Source organism: Aspergillus novofumigatus (genome assembly GCF_002847465.1).
Source record: "Aspergillus novofumigatus IBT 16806 chromosome Unknown P174scaffold_3, whole genome shotgun sequence".
In the NCBI taxonomy this organism is placed as follows: Eukaryota; Fungi; Ascomycota; class Eurotiomycetes; order Eurotiales; family Aspergillaceae; genus Aspergillus; species Aspergillus novofumigatus.
In genome coordinates, this window is record NW_020194276.1 from 4,054,527 (window position 1) to 4,069,087 (window position 14,561).

The window sequence follows — 14,561 nt, forward strand, 5'->3', positions numbered from 1 at the left end:
CGGGGCAAGCGGTCCACCCCTCATCGAATTTCAACGCGTTTGAATCCTGAAGCTCTCCAAATCAACCAAAATAATATATTTTCATTAGATCTAGCCAGTATGGTGTGTAGGGCATCTAGTTCTAGTATGCCCTATAATATAGTAATTAGAATACCTTAGTGGCGCGCGTTTTAGGAGTTCTAAAAGTAAAGATGTGGAATTCCTCCATCCAGCTCTTCAGGGCTGCCAAATCCACATATAAACGCCACACTTTGGACTGCTCTCCACTACCGTATACTAATTCTTATCATAAACTAAGGTATCAAGGATTATACGAGAAGCCTCATTCCCAGCCAAGATGACAGCAGGAAATCTCAGAATTGCCTTTGTACATCTTGAACTGTTTGGTCCTGAAGATGGAATTATTAGGATGGCACATGAGAATGAGGCCGTGGCCATCACATCGACTCTTGAAAGCCTCGGACACGAAGAAATTCAAGTCCCCGGCATGGAATCTCTCCTTAAGAGCATTGTAACGGGAAAATACAGAGAGTGGGATTTAGCTTTCAACATATCACATGGGTTGCATGGAAAAGCTAATGATGCGCAAGTACCAGGGATATTGGAAGCATACCAGATTACATCCACCTTTTCCGATGCCGGAACATTGGCGTTATGTCAGGATAAATCAAAGGCTAACTTATGTACTACCAAACAGAAGAAAAAATATCTTGTCTCCATCAAGTGACTGACTCTAAGTTTGGTTTAAGATCATGCTTGAACACTACGAAATTTCCACTGCACCATTTGCCGTTGTTCGGGATGAGGAAGCGGCATTAAGTCAGTTTCCAGGACAAGAGGCAATTGAAAAATTCACACCATGCTAAATCCTTGTCGTCATATCCATGGTTTGTCAAGCCCAATATCGAAGCTTTCTCGAAAGGTGTCGTCCCTTCTAATAGAGACCAAACCCCGGAGGAGCTGGAGAGTGCAATCAAGGTCTTACGACAGAAGTTTCCTCAACGAGATATCCTTGTTGAGACCTTTTTGCCGGGGCAGGAGTTCACCGTCGGAATACTAGGGACTGGATGCCAGGCAAGGGTGATTGGGATGGCAACCTTTACCTGGAAGCAAGCCAACACCCAAAGTTCTCACCAATTAATTGATTTTCACCTACACGGAAGAAGCAATGTTATAGATGGACTTGCAGAAAAAGTCATAGTGGATATTAACCATCCAGGAGTCAAGAAGGTCTGCGAGATTAGCCTACGAGCCTGGAATGCCTTGGGCTGTCGAGACGGTGGCAGAGTAGACATCCGGTTAGATGGAGAATCCAAACCTCATGTACTGGAGGTAAGAGCAACAACGCACGCGAAACACTGTATGAACCTCATGTTGACATTACTCCTTTCCAGATCAATCCAATCCCTGGCCTTTGGGTGGGCGGCTCGATATATATCCTGAAATCGCGCGAGAGAATGGGATCTCATTCTCAAAGCTCCTGGAAAGCATTGTGGACAATGCCTTAGATCGAAAGGAGATCACTTGTTGTACACATATCATAGCCACTAGTTAGGGCCTCCCGATATCTTATTTTCTAATAATAATTTAAACCTTAATAGTATTTATGTTTTAATTGATAAAATATTGAGACAGCAGGAGCATTTGCTGCTGAGACCAAATTGTCGCAGGGGACATGGGCAAGGCCGATGGTGGTCGAGCAGGACACGCCATCGGAGAGACCACCGTTACAATAACACCATCTGTAGCACCGGATGCTCGCGATGCTCGCCGAAGAGAGGATGTAGACGGGATAGTCATATGAGATTCATCACTATGCCCTGGCCTCCAGAACTACGACCAATCATGATGTCAAAACATCCTTTCCACATAGCATTGCAATAGGCTACATTCCGATTATCCATTCTTCAGGGTTCTAAGAGTAATGCGTTTCCGTGCACAAAACCCCTGCGTTGCAGATGTAATACTTGTCCCTCGATCGACAAATGATCGTTGGACCTGGTGGACCTTCTGTTCAAATGGTAGTGTATCATTTACTGTTGTAAACTAAATCTTCCCGAATATCCGAAACAGAGAACACTAGAGGAAATATATATATATATATAAAACGAACAATTCCCTTCCCAATATCAGTCTATTTCCGGCGCTGGTGGAACCACTCGTGATGACATCGCTTGAATCGAACTCTTAGGGTCAGAAGCAGAACCAGGGACTGAAATCAACGTCATAGACGAAAGACAGGGCCCCACGAAATGGCTGCTGCATTTACTTTCCCAAGGTGTATTGAGACTATGTTGCTCATGGTATATCATACAACTCTCATGAGTCTCTTAGATGTTCCTCTCTCTCCTCTTGTCGATCTGGGCGGCACTTATTTACCTCTAGCCGCATTACGTGTTAAATATTATACCACCACAAGTACGATATGTAACCCCTAGACCGAGTCGTACATCGTCATGGAACCCTTTTCAGTCTAGCAGTACTGGATTCATTATTACTCAGCTGTTCCACTAACTCGTTGGGATGGTACAATTGTCAGACGAGCGGCCTTGTAGGTAGGCAGCAACGGTACTGTAGTGCATGTCTGTAGCGTCTTCAATATTAGACTTCAGTATTGTAATAACCCTGCAATACTATGTTATTCCCAGCAAGTGGGCCAGCATAATATGGCGCCGCGATAGAAAAAATAAGAGTATACTTTCCCCCTTCTGCTACGTCCGCATCCGGAACGATGTGCGCATAAGATCAGAAAACTACCAAATCATCGCTATCAGTTGGCGACAATCTTCGGTCGCTACAGAGAGCCTCATCCATCCAAATGAAATTTAAGTAGCTCACTCATTGTATCCAAGCCCCCCAGCATGCTGGCAAGTTGGATCCAAGGCAATAACCTGGTTCCCATCCTGACAGGGACTGCGATCACAATAACTCTATGCTGCATTCTCACCTGGTTTTTATGGGCCTCACCACTGCGCCATGTTCCTGGGCCGTGGCTTAATAAGTATCTGGGTGTCAAGATTGCACTTGCTGAAATACGAGGGCAGCGCAGCCAGCAGATCCTTGCGTGGCACCAACAATACGGTTCAGTCGTCTGCATTGCACCGACTCAGGTGTCTATTGCTTCATTGGCCGCTATTCGCGAGATCTATAACTCGGCGGGGCGCGCTGACAAGAGTGCCTTTTTTAACCAGTTCGTCGCATTCGACAGTCGGTCGGTCTTCACGACCCTCTCCTTTGCGGACCACAAACGCAAGAGAGCTGTCGTCTCCGCGTTCTACCAGGGCTCAAACATCTACGGGCAACCTGCCATGGAGGCATTCATCCACGACCATGTGTTTGCTGTCTTAAGCCAGATTGATCGGAGATGTTCAGGTGGAAAAGCCGTCGACTTCTACTCACTTGCCGACTGGTACGCATTTGACAATATCACGGCACTTGTCTTCGGCCCCCTATACGCATCTAAAACTACAAAGCTGCCGTGCGAAGAGCAGGGGATCCTGCGAGATCTTAAGCGGTCGCAAGTGTGGTCCCCCATTCGCCAGCGCTTTCCGTGGGTGATCCCAATTGCCAAGCTCGTTGCTCGTTTCTATAACGGGGATACAGGCCAATTCGAGGCGGAAGGCCGCCTGGCCCAGTGGGTGCATGACCGGACGCTGCGCACGCTACACGACCGCAATGTAGTCGAGTTTGACTCCCTAGTCGCCTATTTGGCGAGAAAGCTTTCGCTAAATCTCGGACCAAGCGCTCTTGAGGAAGCCTACGACTGCCACGTCCACAGCCTGGTGCAGTATATTGCTGCGGAAGCGCTGGACAACATCAATGCAGCTGAGGCATCGGTTGCGGCGACGATCACATATGTAACTTGGTACGTGAGCATCCACCCTGAATGGCAGCAGAAGCTCCGAACAGAACTTCTGGCACTGCCAACGCAGTCGGACGGTCTGCCTAGCTTTCACGACATCGACCATGCTCCCATCCTTGATGCATGCCTTAAGGAAGTGTATCGACTGAAGCCGGCTAGTGGCGGGCGTGCCGAACGCGTCGTCCCCGCTGGTGGGCGCATCGTGTCGAACATATATCTCCCCGAAAGGGTACTGTTTCCCTCATCAACAGTATGGGTGTGACACTCACTGACGCTTCTTTTTATCTGCATAGGCGGTGGTTGCCGCCTCGATTGGCGCAGTTCACAGCGATCCTAGCATTTTCCCCGACGCGGCCAAATTCCGTCCCTCGCGCTGGCTGGAGGCGGACCAGGCCACGCTGGCCCAGCTCAATGCTTCTGTCATACCATTTGGATATGGAGCGCGGGTATGCCTCGGGAAGGCAATGGCAAGCATGGAGATCAAACTCCTGCTGGCGGCGCTGTTCCTGCGCTACGAAGTTGTCCCTGCAGGCGCACACACGGGTGTATGGATGAAGCAGGCTGCTGCCCGGGATGGGGTTAAGAGTGGCCTCAAGGGAGAGTTTTATTGTCGACCTTTGCCTGTGCTGAATTGACAGAGCTGAGGTTCATTATTGCAGATGGTCTAGGTTACATATCTTCAATAGCAAACCCTCACCAGCAGGATTTTTTATTCGTTTGGTCCGTAATCTGGTCTTGTTATTTAAAACGTCATTGACTTTTTAATAAAACAAAGACACCCGATTGCCTTCTTTGCAATCCGTATGAAGAATCAGCTGCACATTCACGGCCGAAGATCAACCACGTAACGCCTTGGAGATGGCGGCCAACCCCTTTACAAGGCTATCTGCCGTTGACCAACCGTACCCTAATCGAAAGTGCGTATCCGGCCGCTCAAACCACCGTCCCGGTCCGACGTAGGTTTGATGCTCTGTCAGTAAACGATCATAAAACGCTGCCGTCCCTCCCGGCGGCTCTCGCGCCATCCGTACAAAGCCCATGACGCCACCGCCTGGGTACACCCACTCCACGAGTTCCTCAGACTGGATCCAAGCGTGCACCAGGTCCCGGCGACGTTCCATCTCCTTGATAATCAGGGGGAGTATTGTATCGCAGCGCTCTAGAATTTGCTCCGCCACGTACTCATCTAGAACACTCACGGTGATATTGATCTGTTCCTTGGCGGCGAGGAAAGTTTCCTGTAGCTGCCTGTTCTTCGTGGAGATCCAGCCAACACGGATGCCCGGGACGCCAAAGGCCTTGGACATAGAGCCGACACCGATAACGTGGGGGCCTAGCGAGGCGCACCCCGGCAGACGGTCGAGATACGTGAGCTCCGCGTACGTCTCATCGACGAGAACGTAGCAGCCGTGTTGCTGAGCCAGGTCCGCGATCTGCTTCAGCTCCTCCGCGGACATGCAGGTCCCGGTCGGATTGTTCGGGGTGGTGAGGCTGATCAGCTTCGTCCTTGGCTGAATGGCCGCCGCGATGCGCTTAATATCTACCCGGAACCCCTGGTCGAACTCTAGATCGATATAGGTTATCTTGCAACCAATGGCACGCGGGGTCTCAATGTTGCTGGCATAGTTGGGCCGGGTGACGATGAGATGGTCCGAAGCCTCGAGAAGGGCAGTGGCAACGATAAACAGCGCGGCGGAGGCGCCCGCGACGACGAGGATGTCACTCGCAGCTAGGCCGGCGCGCTGGGCGATGAGTTCGCGGAAGCGGTCGCTCCCAAAGTGCTTGCTGTACGCCAGCGCCAGATCCCTCGGGGTGGGTATCCCCAGGTCCTCCAGGGTGCGGTCGCCTACCGCACTGTCACTGAGGTTATGAAGGATTGGCTGCCCAACCTCCTCGGGAGCTTCGATCTCTATGGGTGAGCGCTGATAACGCATATTGGTAGGAGTTGTATCCTCTCAGTCATACGCCTGAATGTGAGATACCTGACGTCAAACTGAGGAGAGAATGGACAGGAGATTTCCACACCACAGATATAGATGCAAAGCAGCAGCAGAAGAAATATGTGCTGGCTGGCACGCTCGTATACCGTACCAATTGACGTCGAGGTTTCCAGACGGCAGTGCCTTCACCGACAGCAAGTATTCTCGCAAGACGGATCCGGCGTGCAGCGTAGTAGTGTTCATTAGAATAAGAACGCTGCGTAATTAGAAATACGTAGTCATATACGCATCCGGACTGATGTGGGGAAAACTAAAGTGACATCTCTGGGGAATGACAAATCCAAAAAATGTCAGGATTCACAGCAGCGCAATGGGTAATAGTAACATAAATATATTGATGGGAGATGGCGGGGGCTCATGATGCTCGCCTATTGTGAGCAACTGCAACGCCCGAAAAAACGATATTATCTCAGAGGTAGAGGAAGAACGGTCTCTCAATAGAGCCGGGAAACATTGCCTGCTATCAACGCCTTCGCCATGTCTTCCACCGTGACAACGGCATCACAACCAAGCCTACATCTCCAAGGGGTGGATTTCAAGACTATCCCTATCATTGATCTCTCCAAATTGCACAGCTCCAACGTGGAAGAGCGGCGGGAATTAGCACGGGAGATCGACCAAGCCTGCACCAAAGTGGGATTTTTCTACATCAAGGTGCAACTCACTTCCGTCCGATTTTCCAACTTTTGTTCTGGACAAAAATCTAACTCGGCCTGCAAACAGAACCATGGCATTTCAGAAGAGCTGATTAAGAAGACCTACGAAGCCGCTCATCGATTCTTCGACCTCGCGGAAGGAGAAAAGATGAAGGTCTACCTGGGAAACTCAAAGGTAAGTTCCAGGGGTCGATGCAATTCACACGGGAGAAGGGTCTCACGGCAAGATACCAGAACTTCCGCGGCTATAGCCCTTTGTATGGAGAGAGATCGTCCAACCCCGACCTTGAAGAAGCCGCTCTGGATAAACCCCCAGGAGCTCTATCTGAAGCATTCGACATCGGGTACGAACTATCCGGAGATCTGCGAAAAGGCCCTGGTGATCAGCTTCCTCGCGATGACTTCGGGCTGCTCGGGGAAAATCAGTGGCCAGAGGAGAGCCTCATCCCGGGCTTTCGAGTAACGTATCTGCGGTATTTTGCCGAGGCCCTTGAGCTTGCGAGAGCGTTGATGAGGATCTTCGCTTTGGCGCTGGGTCAGAAGGAGGATTTCTTCGACCCAATGGTGAGGTTTCCGGGGGTGACGTCGAGAATGTTGCACTATCCGCCGCAGCCGGTCCAGGGACAAGAGATACCGGGGTTAGCGGCTCATACGGTGAGCTGCTCGCCCAGCACATAGGTGATGGTGATAGTACCTCTAACGCGGTGCATGGCCCTAGGACTACGAATGCTTTACAATCCTGGCACAGGACAGTGTGCCAGCTTTACAGGTTTTAAACAACCGTGGTGAATGGGTTCTCGCTCCACCCATTCCGGGAACCTTGATAGTGAATATATCGGACACCTTTTCTTTTTGGTAAGTGATGCTACCGCAGTGCCTCTGACTAGAAACACCTTAACGACTTTGTAGGAGTAACAAAAGATTCAAGTCCACCATTCATCGGGTGGCCAACTTGTCTGGAGAAGAACGGTACTCAATACCTTTCTTCTTTGGCGTGGATTACAACAGTACTATTTCCGTCTTGGAAAACCAAGTCTCCGAGGATAACCCTCCCTGCAAGGAGCCATTCAAAGCGGGCGAGGTATGTAAAAGGGCGCATCACATGACCTAATTCTCAAGATCTCGAGCTGATCACAATCACGTACAGTATGTGCGCTGGAAATTGTCCAAAGCGTATATCGGATATGGTGGCGAGCCTGCAGGTAAGAGCAGCGATGCTTGATATCAAAGCTGGCTATTGGAGCGCCTGATGGGATCGTAATAGTTCGGTGATAGGAGTGCAATTGCGGCCATAGCCATACATCTTGCAGAATTTTGCTATTGGCTTTTGAAAGGCCAGCGCGCCCCGTTATAGACCTAGTAGAGTTGTGAAGGGCGTTGCAGTAGCTACGAGGCAGAGTACCGTATGACATAAACTCTTTCTTGAAAATTGATGTTGGCAATACCACGTAGACGTCATTCCAGGTCATTATACCGGACTACCCTACGTAAATTCAGGTTTGAGGTGCCTTCTTACGGGTACTTTATCGCTTATGAATTATCTCATCAGCCAAGCTAAGCTAAGTGCCTAAAGATTCCGGGTCTGCAGCCATATTCCTGTTTTATAGTGGCAACATGCTTTAAGTGTTTCCTCTGGAGAAAAAGGGAGATCAAAACATGCCATTGAAGCTGGATTGATTATTAACAACTTTTCCTAGCGCTATTGAGCACTGTCCCTCACCAGATCCACCGTGGCACAATGAAAAGACCCTCCAATACTGTTGACGTGCCTGAAGGGGCACGGTATGCATTTCATCCCTAGAGACTCGAACCACTTTGCGGTCTGCTGGTCACTGGCCTCAACCACGACCCGTTTGCCGTCCAACACCAAGGCATTGAGGCACAACCACGGGCTCGTCATATAAAGCGGCGGGTCTTCCGGCTCCTTTGGGGTAAAGGGGTAAGGACGTAAGTCCCAATCGGCCAGTGCTGCGTGTTTACGCAGCGCTCTCTCGGTGACTTTGTTCGGGTTGTATACGAGCAGCCCTTCACGAAGTGGAAGTATCGTCGCGTCAATATGCATAGCATGTGGGTCGTTGACCTCGAGGATCTCGATCTTGTATCCCGTGGGCAGGCTACGCTGGACGTACTCTACGCCGGCTTGGTTGGTAACGTGGCTCAATTGTCCGAGGATGGTCTTGCCAAAGCGCATGAAGTCCGCGGTATCGAACGCGGGGCGGCTGTTGTTAATCACCCATGGGCTGGATTTGCCTCCATCCTCGTCCAGCAACGTGTCAGCCAAGGTGTGTGGTGGGCGGCGAACGATTTGCACCCTCCTGTCTAGCGCCAGCTCGTTTAGGATAGGTTCATAAGCGATTTCAACCTCCCGATTGCGGCAGGGCCACGCAAAGCAAGCTTCGATCAACGTGTTCTGGACGCTCATAAGCCCATCACGGGGCATCGCCCCGGTGTATCCGTCGACATCCAGCCAGTTAACCCCCGCCAGCGGTCGGTAGACCCGCACACCCTCCGCCTGGAGGATTGCCGCGAAGTAATCCAGTTCGGCCTCGGCTTTGGCGATCACTTTCTGATCAAAGGGGCATCGAGGCTTAAAACGATGGACGTGGTGCGAAGGCATCGTGGCTTGGATCATAGCCGCGGGAGCGCTGGGAAAGCATGCTTGCCCTGCTCGCCCTACAATTACCGACTTAAGAGGAGACCATTCGTCATCCGCTTGGACAGATGGTCGAGAATGTTGAACCATTGCAATGTAATCGAGAGGCAATTGGAAGTATTGGGAAGAGGCCGAGCGCTGGCTTTCTTTTGGGGTGTTGATCCCTCGAAGAAAAAGACAAATGCAGTCAATGGCGGGTTACGGTACTTGAGGGCTACGGTGCTTCCTGTTTTATGTGCTTGATATATGGATCGTTCCTCCGCTGGAAAACTGCATGTGTTATACTTCAGGGGGGTCGCTAAACGAGGTACTCCCAATATAGTTGCACTCGATGACAAAAGTCAAGGTGGGAGAATAAAGAAAGGAAGAAAAGGAGAGTCTGCTAGCATCCCCAGGGGTCCCATGATCTTCGATTCCCTCATGCAGCCACATAGGGTTACAATAGTTTTCGGGGACGGCCAATCGCATATTTATTGGTATTTGGAATTCACCAAGGCCAAAATTCTTGGGAGACCCACACTCATAGCGGTTACGTCATATATCTTTCTTTCAAATAATACTTTGCAGTAGAGTAGCTGTGGATGCATTCTCGTCCGCCTTCTCTCGCAGGGAGATTAGAGGGAGGACCGTTCTCTGTTAACGTTTATACAAGACAATAGGTGGTGATTGGGTCCACTTGTCTCAAATTCCCGCCCATCCGGAAATGCCGCAAGGGAGTAACATTATTGTCTAGTTCAAAAAGTGTCTAGTCTATTTCTCGTTGGCTGAGGCTATTTGGAATGCAGAACCACTAGGCAACGTTACCTGGGCCTGTCTTCGACCATTTCTATGTACGGGTTTAGTTGCGGTCATCTAATATACATAGGGCACCACGTACCAGCATGTCCACTTTCCTATCATAATACCTCCGCATCCGGGTGCTTGCAGGAGGTGGGCTCGGATCTGGTTGGCTGACCAGTTCCTCGAAAGGCATATCCTGTCCGTTGATCAGACCGAACAGTCAATACAGCAAGACATACTATACCATAAAGACATGCGGGACAGAGATGTCGGGGAAGCCATGGGCTACTCTACTGCTCGGAGACGGTTGCATTGACAGCTAGGGTATGAATAGGCCGCGGTGGAGATCTTTGCGCTATTTCCCCAGAACATCCGCCATCGGAAATCTGACTGCTGTGGGGCATCCTACTACTCCTGGGCTCATAGATCAACACTGCAAACGGGCTAAGTGGGCGGACGACTCTAGTTAAGATCCTGTGGAATGTCTCCACTTGCCGATAGACGCGCAAATGTGTGCCATGAGAAGTCTTCTTAGCTATGGCCAACCCGAGTACAATATCAATCATTTCAAATGAAATCAGCGATACAGCGCAGAGTCGCATGATGTCACATTTAGAATGGGAGACCAAGAAGGGAGGTATCTTCTAGACGACATTCCTACGATCTACCTGTGCCAGCGAACAGCTAATGTACTCAAGATCCATCTCACTGTAACGTCGCAGTTCATGGGTGTATCGATCCTACTACGAGTCGAAGGCCTCGTTCTTTACAAGGACCATTGGCCGAGGGCTGAATTTTGATTCCCTTAGATTGAAGACAGATAGATAGATATATATATATATATAAAATAAACGGGGTAATGAAGTGAACCTGAGAGCATCAGTCACCTTGACCCAGATACAATGGCCTCATCATCTGCAAGCATTACCTTCCATCTTCCCGGCCCAGGATTCTCCTTTCGGGCAAAATTGCTCGTAGACGAAAATCCTGATGTTGTTGAGCAGGTTCTAGCTCAGTTGCCTCTCAAGAGTGTGCTGGGCCACGTTGTGATCGCTGGTGAGACATTCTGGACCCCGACCCGGATCGTGCACCTGGGCCGCAACTATATGGTCCAACGGCACCTGGGCGCGGTGTATCTCAATGCACCAGGCCAGTCCATCTGCATCACCTACGGCAAGATCACAGAAAGCGCTAAGATCAATAAGTTCGCCGAGGTGTTTGAGGAGGATCTGCCCAAGCTGGAGGAAATTGGGAGACTCGTCTATCAGCAGACCGTTGCACTGCCCCGCCACACGCTCATGGAAGTGCACATATTGAGCGAGTGTTGTCCTCGCCTAGAGCGGCCGGAGAAGCACCTGCCGACTGCACCATCTCCCTCATCAATGGGCCACTGGCTCGAAGTTAAAGCCATAATCGAGAAGGAGATCGATCGGGTCTGGCTCGAGGAGCCGGTAGAGATTCAGAAGCTCCGTTGGGGGTGATTGATAGCGGTGCCGGCAGTGGCGAGCAGTATTTTACAGTTCTGGTCCACCTGGAGGCGTATCTCATGGTGATGGGCGGAGATGTGATGAGCCGCTTCTTGAAAATCGCCCAGTATGAGGATATCCAGCTGCCGACTCTGAATCGCATCACGAAGGAGTTCCTAGTGGAGAACTTTGACCTATTCGAGTTCATGGCAGACCTGGGGCTCGAAAATATGTTCAAGATTGGCCAGATGTATTCGAATGCCCTAGAGACACTGGCTAGCAAGGAGGAATACATACATCTGACCGGTGCTATGCAAACATATATCAATCGGATGCATCGCTGGGCATATTTTATCTTTCCATGGCATCTTGGAGTCGCCTTTCCGCACCGCAAATCGGCCGAAGTCCTTGCCTTTTCCAACATTGTTACGGCCGGTCTTAATTAGCAACAAGAGAAATGGTTGACATCTCGGAGGCCAAGAAAAGGAAGGACAGCAGGGATTAAGTATGTTGCATTTGTCTCCTATTGCTAAGTGTTTCGGACAGTGTTATTCAAAGTATGAGAGGTACAAGAGGGTGAAAAGTTCAAGCCAGGCTAAGGGCTGTGCCTTAATGACATTAGATGCTTTTTGCTTCACGCCATTAGTTAAGAACTTAGAAAGCCCGACTCCTCTATGAGACGAAATAGGGTAGATACCTTCAATCTGAAGGCTTTTAGTACTAGACAACAGTCATTAGACACAACCCAGTGTATTTCCAGTGAAATTTGGTTTATATTCTCAGCTAAGGATTGTAGACTACGCTTTCACACGCTGATCCAATAACTTTCTACTGAAACGCATGCATATTCACCTTGTGAGGCCAGTTAACCGCTAAGGAGGTGATATTTAGGTGTGAACGCCTGTCAAATGCTGTGAAACCTATTGCCCGGCTGAGTTACTTATCGAGACATATAGTCCTGTCCAGGTCTAGTTACCATATTGCCACCAAATTACCCAATATGAAGCTTGTTCAGTCAGATTTGGGTTAGCTAACTAGATGTCCGGAAGCAGCTAAGGTTTCTCAATTTGGATCCTAACTTCGGTATGCAACTGTCACATGAAGTAGGATTCAGACAACCAATTTAATACAGCACAACTTTAGTTGGAAGAATTGAATTATACGAATTATACCCGCATAGTTGCTTGGGCCCCTCCAGTTATCTAAGGCACAAGTTCCTTCTGTCCTCAGCCGGACACTTATATGCTTCATAGACGGGTCTTACAATTCATATAATAAAGTTGACCAACTGAGCATAAACTATTGACATTCAACTTAGTCGTGTTAGTTTCCTTGACAGAATGGACGCCGCTCTGGGTCCAGAAAAAACCCAAGGCCCACTAGAGCCTAAACCTCAGAATGGGCTATCATCCAGGAAGCCGATGCAGCTCTCTGGCGCTTTGGACCGATTTACATCTTTCGACGTTACCCCTACCATTGGCAGGGAGTTTCCTGACGCCGACCTTAGAGGATGGCTTGAATCCCCAGATTCAAATGCATTACTCAGAGACCTTGCAATCACAGGTAGAGGTTTTCACGCTCGTTCCACTCACATATTATGCTAATCCACGACATTAGTGTCGCAGCGAGGTGTGGTTTTCTTTCGCAAGCAGGACGGCCTAAATGATGGCCTGCAGAAGACACTCGTGCAGCGACTTGGAGAGCTATCTGGGAAACCCAGAACATCTGGGTTGCACATCCATCCATTTTTTAATGCTGGACTGCCACTTGGGGGCCATGATAATGAAATAGATGTTGTTAGTACTGAACAAGACAGGACAATATTTGGGACCCCTAAGAAGTTCGTTAAACGGCAGACTGCCCGCGGGGAATGGCACACTGATATTACGCATGAAATTATCCCGAGTGACTATGCCATGCTGCGCCTCATTGACTTACCAAAGGGCGGGGGTGGAGGTAAGTGCTTAGTTCCTTGACCTGTACCTGTGCCCGCGCACACCTTGCTTTGTTTCCAGACCGAGGAATTTTCAAATTGACTTGACGAATCCTCAACCCAGATACGCTTTGGGCTTCTGGGTATGAGCTCTATGATCGCATCTCGAAGCCGTACCAAAAGTTCCTTGAGGGCCTAACCGCAACTTTCGCCCAACCCAGCTATGACAACGTCGCAAGACAGTTTGATCACCAGCTATACACCCAACCGAGAGGATCCCCCGAAAACGTAGGATCCAACTTTGTCGCCGTTCATCCCGTGATCCGCACGAACCCTGTTACCGGCTGGAAGAGCTTATTCGCAGTTGGAAATCATGTGCAGTGTATCAACAGCTTACAGAAAGAGGAGAGCGATAGCATCCTGCAATGGTTTACTTGGCTAATTACGGAAAACCATGACTTGCAGGTGAGATACAGATGGCAGAACCGGAACGATGTCGGTAAGTTCTTGAAGCACTACCATTACGGCAGACACCGTGAAGTTAACAAATGGTGGGTCAGCACTTTGGGACAATCGATGTGTATTCCATGCGGCCACTAAAGACATTGATATCAATGACCGGCGGACTGGGCACAGGGCTATGGGGGTAGGAGAACGTCCCTACCTTGACCCAAAGAGTACCAGCAGACGTGAAGACTTAGGTCTTCTCTGAACCGAGTCCCCTTGAACAAGAAAGAGGAGCAAAGGTCAACGCAGGAAACACAAAGTTTAGATTGTTGCTAAATTGAACTGATAGCTGCTCAAACTTGTTGTGAAACCTAATTAGTAACGGCCCTCTTAAATTGCGGCCCTTTCCGGTATTTTGGGGTTTAGCCACTAATTTAATTCTCAAACACTTATAGATATCTTCATAGGAGATGCTATATTATATTTAGATCTATTATAGGTAAACCACCTCTTAATAACCCTTAGATCCTTATATTAAGCTTAACTATAGTTATATTAGCATATTAAGTTTTGTTCGCCTCACATTAATTAATAAAGGTAGACACCTAGTTCTTACTAATAGGTTTAAATTCAGAGGGATTGTCTGCTTAGAGAAGGATATTAGCTCTTTCCTACACATAAGATGGCCAAGGGGGCACTCTGCACAGATTCCTGGATAGTATCCATTCCACTAATGATTCTTCCTGTGTAGGAGATACATGCCC

The 14,561-nt window shown here is 49.3% G+C and overlaps 7 protein-coding genes across 7 annotated transcripts; 5 read left to right on the forward strand and 2 right to left on the reverse strand.

Annotated features, from left to right (window-relative positions):
* Positions 1 to 337: 337 nt before the first annotated feature.
* On the forward strand, positions 338 to 1,555 carry P174DRAFT_459691 (D-alanine--D-alanine ligase family protein; the record flags this gene model as incomplete). The annotated part of the gene is made up of 5 exons (XM_024829786.1): positions 338 to 683; positions 739 to 794; positions 832 to 1,332; positions 1,395 to 1,418; positions 1,457 to 1,555. The coding sequence occupies 5 exons, from the start codon at positions 338 to 340 to the stop codon at positions 1,553 to 1,555; spliced, it is 1,026 nt and encodes a 341-aa protein (XP_024684844.1).
* Positions 1,556 to 2,741: 1,186 nt separating this feature from the next.
* On the forward strand, positions 2,742 to 4,526 carry P174DRAFT_450522 (benzoate 4-monooxygenase cytochrome P450). The gene is made up of 2 exons (XM_024828944.1): positions 2,742 to 4,091; positions 4,156 to 4,526. The coding sequence occupies exons 1-2, from the start codon at positions 2,862 to 2,864 to the stop codon at positions 4,495 to 4,497; spliced, it is 1,572 nt and encodes a 523-aa protein (XP_024684845.1). The 5' UTR covers positions 2,742 to 2,861; the 3' UTR covers positions 4,498 to 4,526.
* A 172-nt stretch (positions 4,527 to 4,698) lies between these two features.
* Positions 4,699 to 5,796, reverse strand: P174DRAFT_420105 (pyridoxal phosphate-dependent aminotransferase; the record flags this gene model as incomplete). The annotated part of the gene is made up of 1 exon (XM_024824844.1): positions 4,699 to 5,796. The coding sequence occupies one exon, from the start codon at positions 5,794 to 5,796 to the stop codon at positions 4,699 to 4,701; it is 1,098 nt and encodes a 365-aa protein (XP_024684846.1).
* A 543-nt stretch (positions 5,797 to 6,339) lies between these two features.
* Positions 6,340 to 7,740, forward strand: P174DRAFT_368731 (isopenicillin N synthase family dioxygenase; the record flags this gene model as incomplete). The annotated part of the gene is made up of 6 exons (XM_024822238.1): positions 6,340 to 6,516; positions 6,586 to 6,693; positions 6,753 to 7,172; positions 7,237 to 7,373; positions 7,428 to 7,599; positions 7,666 to 7,740. 6 exons carry the CDS (start codon positions 6,340 to 6,342, stop codon positions 7,738 to 7,740), a joined length of 1,089 nt encoding a protein of 362 aa, XP_024684847.1.
* Positions 7,741 to 8,067: 327 nt separating this feature from the next.
* On the reverse strand, positions 8,068 to 9,488 carry P174DRAFT_440820 (uncharacterized protein). Its single transcript, XM_024827144.1, has one exon. The coding sequence runs from the start codon at positions 9,133 to 9,135 to the stop codon at positions 8,218 to 8,220; it is 918 nt and encodes a 305-aa protein (XP_024684848.1). The 5' UTR covers positions 9,136 to 9,488; the 3' UTR covers positions 8,068 to 8,217.
* A 1,267-nt stretch (positions 9,489 to 10,755) lies between these two features.
* On the forward strand, positions 10,756 to 11,863 carry P174DRAFT_450524 (mikimopine synthase; the record flags this gene model as incomplete). The annotated part of the gene is made up of 2 exons (XM_024828945.1): positions 10,756 to 11,421; positions 11,472 to 11,863. The coding sequence occupies exons 1-2, from the start codon at positions 10,854 to 10,856 to the stop codon at positions 11,861 to 11,863; spliced, it is 960 nt and encodes a 319-aa protein (XP_024684849.1). The 5' UTR covers positions 10,756 to 10,853.
* A 975-nt stretch (positions 11,864 to 12,838) lies between these two features.
* On the forward strand, positions 12,839 to 14,062 carry P174DRAFT_459696 (TauD/TfdA dioxygenase family protein; the record flags this gene model as incomplete). Its single annotated transcript, XM_024829787.1, has 4 exons — positions 12,839 to 12,980; positions 13,035 to 13,373; positions 13,475 to 13,849; positions 13,911 to 14,062. The coding sequence occupies 4 exons, from the start codon at positions 12,839 to 12,841 to the stop codon at positions 14,060 to 14,062; spliced, it is 1,008 nt and encodes a 335-aa protein (XP_024684850.1).
* Between the last annotated feature and the right edge of the window lie 499 nt (positions 14,063 to 14,561).